Source organism: Aspergillus pseudonomiae (genome assembly GCF_009193645.1).
Source record: "Aspergillus pseudonomiae strain CBS 119388 unplaced genomic scaffold BDV37scaffold_7, whole genome shotgun sequence".
NCBI classification, from domain to species: domain Eukaryota; kingdom Fungi; phylum Ascomycota; class Eurotiomycetes; order Eurotiales; family Aspergillaceae; genus Aspergillus; species Aspergillus pseudonomiae.
Genome location: NW_022475999.1, coordinates 85,118 through 99,426, shown reverse-complemented (window position 1 = coordinate 99,426; position 14,309 = coordinate 85,118). Strand labels below are relative to the sequence as shown.

At 48.6% G+C, this 14,309-nt stretch overlaps 6 protein-coding genes across 6 annotated transcripts; 3 read left to right on the top strand and 3 right to left on the bottom strand.

The window, feature by feature from the left end:
- Window positions 1-88: 88 nt before the first annotated feature.
- On the bottom strand, window positions 89-1,609 carry BDV37DRAFT_190215 (uncharacterized protein). The gene is made up of 3 exons (XM_032079649.1): window positions 1,229-1,609; window positions 859-1,158; window positions 89-788 (listed from the first exon to the last, which is right to left on the bottom strand). The coding sequence occupies exons 1-3, from the start codon at window positions 1,462-1,464 to the stop codon at window positions 401-403; spliced, it is 924 nt and encodes a 307-aa protein (XP_031945480.1). The 5' UTR covers window positions 1,465-1,609; the 3' UTR covers window positions 89-400.
- BDV37DRAFT_238937 (uncharacterized protein) lies at window positions 1,229-2,338 on the top strand. Its single transcript, XM_032080898.1, has 2 exons — window positions 1,229-1,684; window positions 1,733-2,338. The coding sequence occupies exon 2, from the start codon at window positions 1,756-1,758 to the stop codon at window positions 2,002-2,004; it is 249 nt and encodes an 82-aa protein (XP_031945479.1). The 5' UTR covers window positions 1,229-1,684; window positions 1,733-1,755; the 3' UTR covers window positions 2,005-2,338.
- Window positions 2,339-2,390: 52 nt separating this feature from the next.
- Window positions 2,391-3,984, top strand: BDV37DRAFT_190175 (FAD-dependent oxidoreductase). Its single transcript, XM_032079648.1, has 3 exons — window positions 2,391-2,792; window positions 2,945-3,342; window positions 3,424-3,984. Exons 1-3 carry the CDS (start codon window positions 2,502-2,504, stop codon window positions 3,896-3,898), a joined length of 1,164 nt encoding a protein of 387 aa, XP_031945478.1. The 5' UTR covers window positions 2,391-2,501; the 3' UTR covers window positions 3,899-3,984.
- Window positions 3,985-4,359: 375 nt separating this feature from the next.
- BDV37DRAFT_268587 (uncharacterized protein) lies at window positions 4,360-7,589 on the bottom strand (the record flags this gene model as incomplete). The annotated part of the gene is made up of 6 exons (XM_032084209.1): window positions 4,360-4,612; window positions 4,675-6,059; window positions 6,602-6,738; window positions 6,841-7,292; window positions 7,355-7,431; window positions 7,488-7,589. The coding sequence occupies 6 exons, from the start codon at window positions 7,587-7,589 to the stop codon at window positions 4,360-4,362; spliced, it is 2,406 nt and encodes an 801-aa protein (XP_031945477.1).
- A 563-nt stretch (window positions 7,590-8,152) lies between these two features.
- Window positions 8,153-9,689, top strand: BDV37DRAFT_268586 (tRNA (adenine-N(1)-)-methyltransferase; the record flags this gene model as incomplete). Its single annotated transcript, XM_032084208.1, has 4 exons — window positions 8,153-8,258; window positions 8,329-8,494; window positions 8,527-8,626; window positions 8,694-9,689. 4 exons carry the CDS (start codon window positions 8,153-8,155, stop codon window positions 9,687-9,689), a joined length of 1,368 nt encoding a protein of 455 aa, XP_031945476.1.
- Window positions 9,690-10,046: 357 nt separating this feature from the next.
- On the bottom strand, window positions 10,047-12,891 carry BDV37DRAFT_189982 (CCR4-Not complex 3'-5'-exoribonuclease subunit Ccr4). The gene is made up of 2 exons (XM_032079646.1): window positions 11,651-12,891; window positions 10,047-11,581 (listed from the first exon to the last, which is right to left on the bottom strand). Exons 1-2 carry the CDS (start codon window positions 12,732-12,734, stop codon window positions 10,404-10,406), a joined length of 2,262 nt encoding a protein of 753 aa, XP_031945475.1. The 5' UTR covers window positions 12,735-12,891; the 3' UTR covers window positions 10,047-10,403.
- Window positions 12,892-14,309: the final 1,418 nt, after the last annotated feature.

The window sequence follows — 14,309 nt, the reverse complement described above, 5'->3', positions numbered from 1 at the left end:
TTCCAGCAGTTGTGCTGTGAGAGAACTATGTATGGTCCAAGTTTTGGAACTTAAGAGACTTATGGATACCTAAGGCTCTCTTCCGGTTTACTATCTTTTTTGTATTCAATCAGATTGGAAGTGGGCATGATTAGCCAGTCAGCTATGGCAGTTGCTCTTGTCGCGATAATGGTATAATGAACAGATGACAGCTAGGGAAAATGACATGAAAAGAAAAGGTCCAAACATAATACGTGAGCATTCATGAGTTCCTCCTGCCAGTGCCCTAACGAGGACTAAAAAACACCCGGTTCATGCAAATCGATCGCTAAGCGGGAAGTGAGATAGAAATATAAGTGGCTCTCATATGAGCGTGTTGATATTAGATTTTCAAGGGCAGTTTACGGACTTCCAAGTACATTCACACCTTAGCCGCCTTCTTAGGAGGTGGCGGAAAGTACATCTGAGGTTGGTTCCCCGGTGCCAAGGTTTCCGATGACTCTTGCTGTTTTGGCGGACGAGGGTTTGGTGTGCTGAAATGGTCCCGGAGCGGGAGATCCGACGATCCACTCCCGAAGGTACTGAATTCAGGGCTTCGTGACGACATGGTAGGCATCATCTGCGTAGCACCCCCTGAAGGCAGCGCAGGACTCATCATGGGGAACGTTCTGGGGGTTCTGAGAACCATATCTTCGTACTCCTTCATGGTTCTCTTTTCTTCGCGGCGTTCATCGCGCTCTGCCTTTTCCTCCTTGGTCAAGAAGCAGGAGGAGTGGAGGCTCACGATGATTTCGACAAAATAAAGAACACTATGAATATAATATCAGTTACCTTGGGCTAAGGGGCGAAACATTCATTTTAATGTTAGGTGCCACCCACATGATAATGATAGTAAAACCAAAGAGCGCCTTGGCTTGTTGGCAATAGCCGATATTATCTTTATTCGAAGCAACACTGCACGACTTCGTAATATACCATGGCGGGCCAGATTGTATATGCTTAGGATCCGACTTGTCAGAACCAGCTTGATAACTGGCCGACACGATATATACGATGAACAGTCCCACGTGGACGAACACTGACAAAGGGGGGTAAAAAATCCGCAGGATATGGAGAGGGAGTTTGGTTATCAAAATGAAGGTGCTCAAAACACCGAGGACTAGATTGTAATTCGTTATGCTACAATGTTATTAGTGATTGTTGCACGATTCAGACCAAATCATTTGTAAGGCAAAGGACTAATACATACAAAGAGCCCCAGACCATAGGAACTTTATAGGGCCTATGATTCGCGGCAGCATAGAGAATCTCATCGGGAGAACTGTTGAAGCCATTGTCTGCTCCATCTTGCCATAATTTGGTCCGGTATAGATCGTGGGACGCAATCCCAGTGAATGTGAGGATGACAATAGTAATGGGAAGCTCAATAGCCATCAGAATATAAAAGAGGTTTTGTTTGCGCCATTTTCGTGGTAAGTAAACCATGATGCCGATTGTATATTTGTTTTCGCGAAGATACAAGTTCCCGTGGTTTGGCGGATCAGTAGCGTATACAACGTAGGTAGAGAATTTGCGCCGTGAGCTTGTGTCCGTGAACAGTTACGCTGTGGCCAGACCGGCTGGCTGGGCATTCAACTCAGTCGCATCAAACGGCCAAAGACATAAAGCACAAAGAGACAGGAGGAAGACAGCTGTCAGAGAAAGGCTTGGAGGATCAGCCGGGACGAAGCCGTAAATATGGAGTAGAACGCACCCAGGTCGCCAGGGCCAACCTCTATGGCCCATGGCGAGGGTCAAAAGAGGGGCACTAGCACCTCGAGTCGGCGACAAAATTCCAAAGAAACTCTCGAGCAACGCAAGTTGACTGTTGCTCAAGATGCATCTGGCCAATGCTTGCCGCCAGGGAAGCGCCAACACCAGCCGGGGCTCGGGTGCACATCACCAATAAGATGGCCAAGGTGGAAGATTGGCTGCCGGCCGTCACACACTAGGCCGTGTGATGGAGTTATTGATCTGCATGGTTGAGCAACAGACTGGCACCACTGGCTAGTTTGTAAATTTGTCTATAGTGCCGCAGGAATTCATAGTTTCCTTCGACTGTCCTGTTAGAGAGCAAAGCGCTGGAGTGGGGAGTCTAAACATTAGCCAGTGTGCTTCTGTGATTCCACATGCATAACAAAATCAGGTGCGAGGGAAAATACTAAGTACCCAAAGAAAGTGTGCTTATTTCCTGCTTCATTTGAGAATATCTTGTTGTAACAACATCTTCTGGCACAGAAGTGAGTGAAAAGGATGAAAAGTGGATGTAATCGTAGTAGTTGGTTAAAAGTGTCTGTATGTATTGTATTAGTAACCGACGTCATTGAATGTAAATGTCACTTGATCTCCAAAGTTCAACGTCAACCCACGTCTTTTTCTATCACACATCTCTACAAGGATTCGAAAACGAGGAACCTGAATGCTCTAGCACCAATCATACCAAATGCACTCATAAGTGGGTATATCTCTTCACTAGGTACCACATGCGACCCCTCCAACTCTTGCGTTGCCGCCAACTCCATAAGCCACCACCCAACCTCAACCTGTTGCATAAGCGCCGTCCGTCGGTGATTCTGCACGAAATGAGCTCCCTGGCCAGTAAAAAGGCGTCGGTGCCTCATAAATTGCGCACCGCAGCAGAACCCCGGCAAAATATTCTGTACAATGTGCGGTTGTCACATATCGAAGAGGTCAATCCTACCATACGGCTGCTGCACTTGACCATCCCACCGCGGGTGCAAGCTCTAGAGGAACCAAATCAGAATGACGAAGAGGTATAATATCTTCAATTAATTATTACTTTCCAATCAATGAGTTCTGTCACGGGTTTACCAACGGTTCTCCAGTACTGATACTTGGGTCCCACTAAGTTGCCCATGTTCTCAAGAGCCACAGTTACTTGGAACATATACTAACACCATAACAGTCTGATCAACCTCAGCCATTCACCTTCACCCCTGGTCAATGGCTAGATGTGCACATCCCGTCTATATCCGATGCCGGGGGCTTTAGTATCACCTCAACACCCGCAGATGCTGAACCCCTCCCCTCTCTCCAGCCCACGGCGGAGTCACTTGCCGTGGAAGACGAGGAAACAGGTCTCCCTCCCGTAGACCCAAGAGGCAGAGACCCGTACGTGGAACTAGCCGTTCAAAAGGCACTCTCCAATCCTGCCAGCGCCTGGCTTTGGAAACCCAAAGATGAAATTCTGGGAAAGGAGCTGTGCATCCGAGTCGGGGGCAGCTTTATCTGGCCTCCTCCATCGGGGATAGACCTCGAAAAGGTCAAGAACGTAGTTCTCATCGCTGGGGGAGTGGGTATCAAGTAAGTCACTAGCGCTACTGACTACAACATGGGATATTTATCCAGTATACTTCAATATCAACATGCTAACCAAAACCCAAGTCCATTAATCTCCATCCTCTCACATTTAAATAACAATGCCGACGAGACCCCAGCTTCACATCACCCTTTCAATATCAACTTTCTCTATTCTACTAAACTCCCAGAAGCCACATCCCCGGAGGCCCCTGAAACTGTCTTGGATCAGATCCTCTTTCTCTCTCGTCTCCGTCAGATCATTCGTTCCCAGTCTCAATCTCATCGGTTACGTATAACTCTCGATCTGTTTCTTACCAACTTACGAGATGCATCGTCACCACTTCTACTAGAACAGCCCGATGACTTGAGTATTCACCCACGGAGAATCAATCATGAGGATCTGCGTACGGCTCTTACCGGCCCGAATGGAGATATCCAGCCTGAGGAGACGGTTTGTTATATGTGCGGTCCGCCTGCGATGACTGATGAGTTTGTCGCTGCTCTTCGAGATCTCATGGGTGATGGGAGTGATCGTGTTCTCTTCGAGAAATGGTGGTAGGGAGCTTATAGATAGTAAATGCCACTTGGAGCCCTCTATACGAGCACGTATGAAATATCTAAAGAGGTTCATTTACCCATGAGAAACCTACACAGCGTTCCTAATACATGGATAGTGGTGAGAATATATGTATGAATAGGCAAGTAGCAAACAAAGAATAGCATTCTTTTAATGATTCCTTCGGTCTCGTACTCCACAAATCAAAACCCCCCCCCCCCCAGCCGACGCCCTCCAGAGCCAGTATATGTTGACATCCTCACACTATACAAAGATAATATAAACAACACAAGAGTAGAATGTAAAAGAGTGGGGGGTAGAAAGAAACAGAGGGCATGCCGGCATTGGTAACAATATGTTGTAAAGAAGGTTAGACCACGCAGTCAAAGAAGCTGAGGGACAGTAGGTCTTTTTCTCAAATCCAGAACGTGAAATGAAATGCACCGTGATTGTTCATCTTTTCATTACAGCCCTCTCACGGCACCACCGTCAACTATCATCTGTTCATCGATCTTAGCCTCTGTTTCACCATACTCAAGTCGCTTATATGTCATAACCCGCCCGGCATTCATGTCAAAGTCAAAGAACCTCACACGCCGGACATAATCTTTATAGCCTCCATAGCCTCCGAATCCAACACCTCCTCCATAACACATCCAGAGCGACGGCTTCTCGTCTTTATTGTTGTTAAGCATGCAATAGTCATTGACGTGGTCACTACAAGTCCATTCATTAGTAACAGAGACATCACCGATTGGGCAAAACAGGGTTGGACTTACTGTCCACAGCTAACAAAAAGGATACCCTCCTCTTCGAGTGCATCCTTGAATCCTGAATTGAATCCTGGAGCGGTCGGGGGCTCGTCCCAATTGCCAATGAACAGATTATTTGGGTCACGGTATTCGGGCAACGGAATATGAATGAATGCCATGTTCATGTGCATGTATGCATATTCATGGTGTTTCCTCTTAAGGCCTTGGGCAGTGTTCTTGAACCAGCGGATCTGGCTGGGTTTGATCCAGTCATAACCTCGGAATTGTCGTTCATCTGGCGAATATGAATGCGAATCAAGAAGATAAAGAGTCAGAGCCGAGTGTGCGCTAGTACCACGACCAAGAACCTCGACGATGTAGTTACCAACACCGTCGATATCCTCGGGGCCAGCCGACGACAATGAATACGGCAGTTGCTCTAACATGGCCATAAGCTCCGACCGGTTGAGGTTGCCTTCGTCGTCATGGTTGCCAAAAATAGCTGCATAGGGGATCTTGCGATCCACAAGCAGCTTGACAGACTTGAAAAGCGCACTTTGTGCATCCTTAGAGGTTTCGCCATTTACCTGGTCGCCAGTGAGGACCACCATATCGGGCTTCTCTTCATCAAGGAGCCTCTCCACAAACTCAAGTGTCCGCGGGTCGGCCTCACACTTCTGGCCAGGAACAGGTTCCACTGGGATAGGGTCACGGCATGATCCAAGACCGGTACTCAAATGCAAATCAGCCAGCTGCATAATCTTAAAGCGACCATGTTCATTGATCCTGGGAACTGGCTTTTTCATCTTCTGAGGATCTCCCCTCTGAATACTGATACGGGCTTCCAATTCCTCCGTCCGACTATCCAGCAGCAGCGGCGTATCTCTGATCTCCCAGCCAATCCGCGGGTCCACCGCATCGGCACCGAAAAGGACATCGACTAAGGTGATCGCAGTCTGCGAATCACTCGCGTGGCGCTTGGCTGTTCGTCTCAGCCAAATGCCACCTGGTCTCGGCTCCCACGTGGCTTCATCTTTCTCCCCATCCTTAGTATCTTCGGCGGTCTCCGGAACAAGCCGACTAATCTTTAAATCAATCACAACTTTGTCCGTAGGAAGTAGGTCCTCCTCCTTTTTCCGCTCAAATTGGACAAAGGCGGTGGACGTCCAACCTGTGCGCAAATAAAGATCCTTGTCGACTTGTGTCCATGACTTCGAAATGGGATTGCATTTGGAGAAGGGATTGATATGCGAGCACGATTTTATGGTCACATCCGTAACGACGAGTCCTGAATAGTGCGAAGGGAGGTGGCCATGAATAGCGTTAGGTAGGACGCGAAACCGGTTATCTAGAGTTACGACGAAAACCAGTATACAAACAGCAAATACTGCGAGTTGTACACCCGCGCGAACCTATAAGACGACAGGTTAGACACCCAAACATCGCACACAAGCTATAGAAACCGAGGCGAGGGAGCATACAAATCGGCGTGTCATGTTGGTAGTGAAAACCCCTGGCAAGTTCCAAATCGATGAAAAACTGCCGAGCGCTGAAGCATGATGAAGTATAGCAGGCCACAAAAGAAGAGTTGGGGGCTCGCCACAGAGAAGACCTAACACTAGGTCATCTCAAGGGGCCGTAAAATGGAGGATAAAGCAAATCAGCTGGACCGAAATTCCCCCGTATTTTGAAGGGTCGCCGCAAATCCCGCCAAGTCTAGAAGGCGGTCACGCCCACCCTGACCGAGGCGATCGAGCCCTGTGGGTCCATGGGCCTGTCATCAGTGGCCAGAAGTCTAATATCAGGAAATTACTATGAATCAGGGTGCTCACTATCTCATGGTTCTACAACGATAGATTTAGTATCTATGGGGCCCTCTCTCTATATTTATAAATCCAACGGACTCGCCGTTAGCACGAACAGTTGTCTATCCTTAGTTCCTCTCTTTCTGGACGGTTTCGAGTCCTTCCTGGGCCACCTTCTTGATTGTGACCTTGCCGCTCAGGATGTCCTTTGTTGTGGCGAGGATTGAGGACCAGTTCTCAAAGATCGTGAAAGGTGTTCCTTGACGCTCGCAGTAGGTCACCAGATCTAAAAATAGTCAGCTCCCTGAAGAGGACGGAAAAAGCAACAAGAAAACCTCCAGAAAAAAAAAAAAAAATAAAAAATAAAAATAAAAAATAAAAAACGCACCCCTTCCTTTCTTAGCAAACAAAAGATCGGTCTCCGAAGCAGCAGACAAGTCCGAGACGCCGTCTCCCGCATATAATAGGGTCGGGCGTACGTTGTCCGGCAGAGCGGCATAGGGTTTAATCTCCAGGGATTTGTCGTGGCCGAAATGGCTATCATCGTGATACTTAATCTGCCAGCCGCCCTCGGTGTTAATATCCTTGCCATCGCGGCTTTCCACATCGTTGGCGACAATAACAAGGTGGTCATCGGGCTTATGTCCTAGCAGAGTTTCGAACAGGGCGCTAATAACCGGGGTCATGCCAGATGACAATACTACAATTGGCACATTGTTTTGCTTGGACCAATGGTAGAATTCGATAAAGTATGGGTCGAGCTGCATGTTCTTTTTCAATTGCTCGATGCATTCATTGAAGGGAACCTTGACGCTGTCTAGCATTTCGCGGAAGGCATTCCTAACAGCAGATGGGTTAATAGACTGTGCCTCGAGGAGGTCACCTATCACCGCGATACTTACCGGAAGCTAACTTTGTTCTCCAAGACGTCAAGGTTCCCTTGACGGCGTTTTGCTTGTCCATAACCGAGGTTGTCAGTCTAGGTCAAGGCCAATTAGCTCGGAGTCCTGTAACGGGTTCTGGGAAGACAAGTACCAAGAAGTCATTGCTGTCCTGGAGCGTAATGGTCCCATCAAAGTCCGTGAAGAAGATGATCTTGGGGTTAGTCTTCATATAAGGGAGATTTGAAGCGCTCATTGTGACGGTGTATGAGAGTGATTACACGGAGCAAAAGTTATTTAATAGAAGTGACGGCGAAGACAAGGAATAACCGGGTAGATTTATTTCTTTTTAGAGAAAATAGAGAAGAATAGAAAAAGTCTGGGAGGGAAGTAAAGCTAAAAGGATACGGCCTTCATTGTCATCCCACCGGTGAAGAGGAAAAGGAAGAGAAGCCAGGACAAGAACCCCGCGATGTGGCTATACTCGATCTGTTTAGTAGTTCAGCCATCGTGCAGTGTTTAAAGTTGCCTGATTGAACAGAAGTGGTGCCTGAGCGGCGGTTCACTATTATTTAGTACGGAGTAAACCGCACTAAACCAGTTTCTGGGAATTATGCGGAGTAAAAAAAGAGAGAAATTTACCCGTTGATGTAATATCTGATATCACGCTATCTGATATATGGGGCCTTAATTTTTTTTTTTTTTTATTTTTTATTTTTTTTATAGCCGACCCGAAGACTAATTCCGGGAAAAGAACATCAAATCCAGTCTATAAGATCTTCCCACGTCATACGGCCATTTGGATCTAATTGAGATTGAATGGCTCGTATGCTTCAATCGCTGCGGCGAGCCTTGGGACTGACTTCTCCCAAGCCAGTCCCTGCGTTCCGTAGGTCTATCGATACGGATTTCTCCTTCTTTCGAGGTATGCTTCTTCTCCACGGTCCTGTCGCATTGTTACGTTCATCCTTAATAACCAAAATTGAATCGATTAGAGGGAGACCGAGCCATCGTCCATGGCAAAACCCCATCGTTGACGAAACCCCTGCAGCAGGGTCAGAAAACAGATCTCCGGCGTGGGTACCTAGAGCATAACAACATCATCGGTCGGCGAGTCCGCGAACGAATTCAGGCGCAGAAAGGTCAGCATAACTTCAATTGGTCTCGAACGGACGTGAAAAGACAAATCAAAGCCTAACATCATCTCCCACCCCAACTACAGGCCCTGAATATCGACTCACACTCCCTACGCTGGACGAATATGTTGCCCTGACGCCTCGCTTGGTAACACCGGTATGAATGCGATCTTTCACCATTCACAGCTCCGCTGCTGCCCAGATGGTTAATACTGTGCCGGTAGATCTACGCCGCGGACGCCAACCTCATCGTCTCCCTACTCGATATCCACGTAGCGCCTCCAGCCGAAGGAGATGAACACGCTCAACAGCCTCTCGAAATCCTCGAGTCCGGAACCGGTCATGGTTCCCTAACACTGCACCTGGCACGCGCAATTCAAGCAGCAAACCCAACACCCCCGCCCCTACCAGCTCAATCCCAAATCCAATACCTCCAAGGCCGACCCGTACGACCAGACGAGGGACCAGAAGGAAAGAACAAAGAAAGCACACCCAATAACGACACACCCGTCGTCCCAATCCAGCAACAATGGGATGCCTGGAGGACCCAACGCAGAGCCATAATCCACACCGTGGACGTATCCCCAAAATTCTCCGCCCTTGCTGAAAAAACTGTTCGCGGTTTCCGACGGGGTCTCTACGCAGGCAACGTCGATTTCTACGTGGGCCACGTCGAGAACTGGATAACAGAGCAGAAACGACTTCGCACTCCAACTAGTCTTCTATCGCTAACGCAGAAAACGGCCGACCCGTTCCTCTCATATGCGATTCTGGATATGCCAGCCGCGCACCAGCGCATCCCCCACGTGGCCCCGATCCTAAAGGAAAACGGCGTTCTCGCTGTCTTCATGCCCAGTATCACCCAGATCGGCGATTGCGTGGATCTGATCCGTCGGCAGAAGTTGCCATTCATCCTAGAGAAGGTCGTTGAGCTGGGTCCCGGTATCAGCAGTGGACGTCAGTGGGACGTCCGCTTTGCGGTGAAGAAGTCTCGCGCGGATCCCTCGTCATGGACTGAGTCCTCTGAAATGAGTGAAGGGTCGGTCCAGCAGGATCGGGAGGCTCTTGACGAAGGTGCCGTGGAGAGTGTCTCTACCCCGGAGGAAGCGCCCAAGGAGGAAGATAGTGTGCTTGTTTGCCGGCCGAAGGTCGGAGCCCGTATCGTGGGTGGAGGGTTTGTTGGAGTATGGAGACGGATAGAGGATTCCCAGAAACAGTGAATCGCTTTTAGTTTGGATACCCCCGTTTGTAACATCAACCGCCGCTGTACTATATCAAAGACTCATGTAGAGATAGATGCATCTACTTCCCTTAACAAAAGCTCGTCTCTCTATGCTTGATTGCTAGCAATATTCTGAATATCAAATGAACCACTGTTTAATATATCAAGAAAATTTACCTCGACATCGAGCATCCATAGTACACTTATCGTCCGTCCTCTACTCACTCGGAGACGCTGTGTAAGACCTCACGGCTATATGACAACAAGCGATCAAAGAGAAACCCCCATTCGCCTAAGAATGAAATCATTGCAAAGAAGAGAAACGTCTTCATGACCCAACTACTCCAAGCCAGGTGACCTTCAGCCCCTCAACACCAAGTATGGAAGAAAAAACCACAGATGTGAGTAGAAATTCGACACGAGGGAAAGAGTAAGATCCTAGCACATGTAATGAGAAAGATATGAAACAGCCGCGCCGTTGAAAGCTACTTTCCAAGAAAATGATACGCAGGTTCAATTGCACGAACGCCTTCGGGCGACAGCAATGACAACAGATAAGACTCACAAGAATGTTAAAAGAGGAAATGAGCAAAGAAAAGAAAGCACTAGACGAACACCACAGACACGTGAAAAGCCCCCAAAGATTCCGAGATAACAAGACAAACCGGCTACGCAAACACCAGTCTCGTAAGATTCAGCATGCACCCATCCCTCAATTCCGTTGCGGTCCAAAATCCGCCTCCACAACCTTTCCCTTTTTCCCTTTAACAACAAACTCCGCAAATAATGCGATATGATCACTAGGAAAATGAAAGTTAGGGAACCCGGGAACCTTCTGTAGATAGTCCTTGTCCACCTCGCCGAGTAACGCCGAAACATGAAGCGTATTCGATGTAAACCAGATATAATCCAGAATATCCTTAAAATCAGGTGTATAGTTCGTGAAACTCAACTCGCCGATCGAGTTGTATGCGGATTTCAACTTGAACGGGTGGGTCATACCAACCCGGCTCAAGTTTCCATAAAGTCGCTTCTCGAGATCCGGATGCTCTTCCGACAGCCGTCCATTCGCAATCAGATTATACGCCGCGGACCCAGGTGATGAGTTGAAATCTCCACACATGAACAGAGGGATTTGGTCGCCACTGCTGTACTCCATGGATGGAGCGGGTTCCGGGGGAGTTTGCGCTTCACCACCCTCCGCTTCTGAAAAGCGGAATGCCGTCTTGTCGGTGCACGCAGGCCACTTTGCGTACGTCTCGGAGAGCTTCGTGATCTCTTCCATCAAAATAGCTGTTTGGATCAACTTGACATCCTTGAAGGCGGGGTCCCAATAGAGATGAGCGTTCACCACGATGAACCGGGAACCTGTGAGCCTGTTTTCAAGGAATACAACAACTGCAATGTGATCCTTCTGCCATAATCTGTTGTATATGTCATCCTGGCCCTTAGCATCAGGTCTCCGTACTGCTGTTTGGCCAAAGTTGATCATCTGCTTGTCAAGAAGAATAAATTTGGACCCTTTGAAGAAGGTAGCACAGCCATCGACAGACTTGGCATCTTCCTCCTGCATACCCATTGCTCTTCCTCGAGGCCAATATACACCCTTGTAACCGTTGTAGGCCAATTGTTCTCTGAAATAACCGTTGTAGCTACCTTGATCTACTTCCTGAAGGCAAACGATATCCGAGTCGTGAGACCTTAGCTCACTAAGGATGAGATCTCTTCTAAACTCCCACGACAGGGCACGAGAAGGAGTATATCCGAAGTGGGACTGTGTTGCAGATGAATCGCACAGCGCGTTGTGGGAAATGACGGTGATCTTCTCAGCGGAGGTGCCTGCAGTCTCATCAAGAATAACCCAATCTCTGTCTGGAGGAGGGGGGTTTTCTAAGGTGTATTCGTTAGCATCAATATAAACAAGTGTTTCCATTGACACAATTGAATGATTTCACAAACCTGGCATTTCTTCCCTCAGATACTTGATCAGAGCTCTGGTACCCTCCTTCATAATCTGAGACTTCAGAATATCGTTCAATGGGTTTCCCTCAATGCCCAACGTGTCCAACCGGTAAAGGTATCCCATTTCGTAAGGAAGCGTGCGAATATTGTTATCGAACAGGTAAAGCTTCTTCAGGCTCGTAAGCATGCCGATCTCCTCGGGAAGTTCGGTGAGGTCATTGCCCGAGAGATCCAGGTGTTCCAGCTTCCGCAGCTGGCCAATTGTCTGGGGTAGCGCCTTCAGTTTGTTGTGGTTTAGGTACAGCTCTTTCAGGAAATCGTAACTGAACAAAGACGTGGAGAGTGCCCGGAGTCCTTGTCCGCCGAAATCGAGGGCATACCAGCCCTGCCTTGGGGATGCTTTTACTTTCGTCAGCCCCTTCTTCACATCACCTCCGTTCTCCTGGGGTTCAGGCTGACTGGGAGCGATCTGGATGCCCTTCGTCTGCTGAGCGACGGCGCGGGCATAATAATGCGGGGAACTCGCCTGCCGCGATTCAGCGGCCAGCTGAAGCTGTTGTTGCCAATGTTCATTCATGGATTCATCGATATCTTCGTCAACGTTAGCATGAGCCCCATTCTGCATGTGGCTCGGGGTAAAGTGAGGAGTTGCGGCAGCCAACGCCCCGCTGGAGAAGTTGTGCTGGTGGTTGATATTGTGGGAGGCTTGGTTGTGGTGTGTGTGATGATGAGCTTGCTGTGCAGGGTGAGGATGGTGGCTCTGGGATTGAAACTTCGGCATCTGCATGCCGAAGCGTTGGTGAGCCTGGCCGCCATTCATCAGGACATGCTGCCCTTGGTGCGTCTGACTGTACATGGTGAATGGATTGAGCGCAGCTGCTTGACCAAGGGGAGGAGATCGTGAAGGCGATGGTGTGTCGTGGCTAAATTTCAGTCTTCCAGTCGGAGAATTCGTCCCGTTCCGGGCAAGGTGTCGTTGATGAGAAGGTTGTTGTTGTTGTTGCTGTTGTTGTTGTTGTTGCGTTTGAAAGAAGAACTGCCCGGCCCCAGGCTGCTGGAACCTGTAGGTACCATCTGCCATTTAACGTGGCAGATGAGACCGTGAGTTATTTGCTTGAGGGGGGGATTTGGAGACAGTGAGAGTCAACGACGCTGGAGGCAGAGCAGTGGCAGGAGAGCGAGGAGGAGTCGGGGACCGGGTTCGTTCTCTCCTTCTCTTCAACATGGGGTCCTGAAGCGGAACCGCCCCGAAACAAGGTGTCGCTCTGGAAATCACAACCGCAGCAATTCCACTACAAAATTGTCTGCTGTCAATCTCAGTCGCAACCGAAGGTCATGAAGCCTGACAGGTGACGTACGGTCGAACGATAGGGGCCGGCGTCGGACGAGCGAGAGTCAGAGCAACAAGTGGGGGAGGCGGTCTAGCGAGAAGCCTGGAGCGGAGTTAAACAGCGGCCCCAAGGACAATGAGGTCCAAACTATTTCACGAACGGCACGTATAAATCGGTGAACAGATGTATCTGAGGTGTCCAAGGCTTGTGGAGATGAATCCCTCGTCGCTTTGACGCTGCGAAGTGCTTTGCATCCAAGGCGGGAGTCGCTGGGATCACGTGGCCCCGGCATCCGAGGGCGTGATTCGCCGCCGCCGATCAGCCAAGACCGCCTTCAAGACGCCCGGATTTTGTTTCTTCTCACAACTTGTCGCTTTCAGCCATGTCCAGACCAGAAGACTCTGCTTCTACCAATCTCTCGTCCATGAATGGTAGCGGTTGTTCAACAAAATGTGGCTTCTAGTGAGGAACAGAATCCATCCCGGAACAATGACCTTTGTTGTTCCCGGTTCCATGGACCCTACCATGAAATCTGGAAGTGTTTACCTCGATTTATGATTTATCCACTTCCACCCCAATAGTCGGGTGGAACGGGCTTCCATCATAGTTACCAGCCCCCAACGTACCCTTTCTAGCCAACCAGCTCTACCCTCCAAGCTGATACTACAATACATCCCAGTCGCACATGGTTTGAAAACAAATACAATGGATGTGGGTTGAGCCAACCATCTTCCACTAGGGGGGAACTATAGTATCGCATGGTGTCTTGATCTCCGTCTTTAAACAAAGGATGAAGTCAACTGCGACCATATTGTGTGACCTTTCCTTTCAAAATATGCAGTTAAATCTGCAAGACTCAAACGCTGACTTAGTACCAACGCCCAATCAAAAGGCCCTTCCCTTTGTTGGTTCTGGTGGTTGCCTTGGAAATTGGGTTGTCCTTTATTACAGATGTGCCAACTTCCAATCTATATTTAGGGCACCTCATGTTCCTGCATTCATGTCACAGGCAGACAGCTGGTGCGAGGCCAAGAATCACCCTGCAAATGCAGATGAGTTTGAAATGGTTCCACAACCACCTTATGATCTATATAGGCACTCTAACGCTGAAGGTATCCTGAATTGTACACCACAATAACAGTAGAGAATACACTCAGAGGTAGCAATTAAGATCAATCTGAAGTAGTTCTACTATTTAAAAAAGTTTATACACATATTCTGCTCAAAGGGACACGCAAGCCTGGCCGACTATCATTTCCAAAGTGCATCATATGGCAACACAACCATCACACTAATTCCTCCTTAAATCAAGCCATCTCCAATGG

Bases quoted from the DNA above. Each gene is read 5' to 3' on its own strand.
- BDV37DRAFT_190175 (XM_032079648.1), top strand. From the start codon at position 2,502: ATGCGACCCCTCCAACTCTTGCGTTGCCGCCAACTCCATAAGCCACCA. The intron at 2,793-2,944 runs GTATAATATCTT...ACACCATAACAG, and splicing joins CAAATCAGAATGACGAAGAG to TCTGATCAACCTCAGCCATT. The intron at 3,343-3,423 runs GTAAGTCACTAG...CCAAAACCCAAG, and splicing joins GCTGGGGGAGTGGGTATCAA to TCCATTAATCTCCATCCTCT.
- BDV37DRAFT_189982 (XM_032079646.1), bottom strand. From the start codon at position 12,734: ATGGCAGATGGTACCTACAGGTTCCAGCAGCCTGGGGCCGGGCAGTTC. The intron at 11,582-11,650 runs GTTTGTGAAATC...AATACACCTTAG, and splicing joins TCTGAGGGAAGAAATGCCAG to AAAACCCCCCTCCTCCAGAC.
- BDV37DRAFT_190215 (XM_032079649.1), bottom strand. From the start codon at position 1,464: ATGGTTTACTTACCACGAAAATGGCGCAAACAAAACCTCTTTTATATT. The intron at 1,159-1,228 runs GTATGTATTAGT...ATAACATTGTAG, and splicing joins CCTATGGTCTGGGGCTCTTT to CATAACGAATTACAATCTAG. The intron at 789-858 runs GTGGGTGGCACC...TTATATTCATAG, and splicing joins GGTTTTACTATCATTATCAT to TGTTCTTTATTTTGTCGAAA.
- BDV37DRAFT_238937 (XM_032080898.1), top strand. From the start codon at position 1,756: ATGGCCCATGGCGAGGGTCAAAAGAGGGGCACTAGCACCTCGAGTCGG.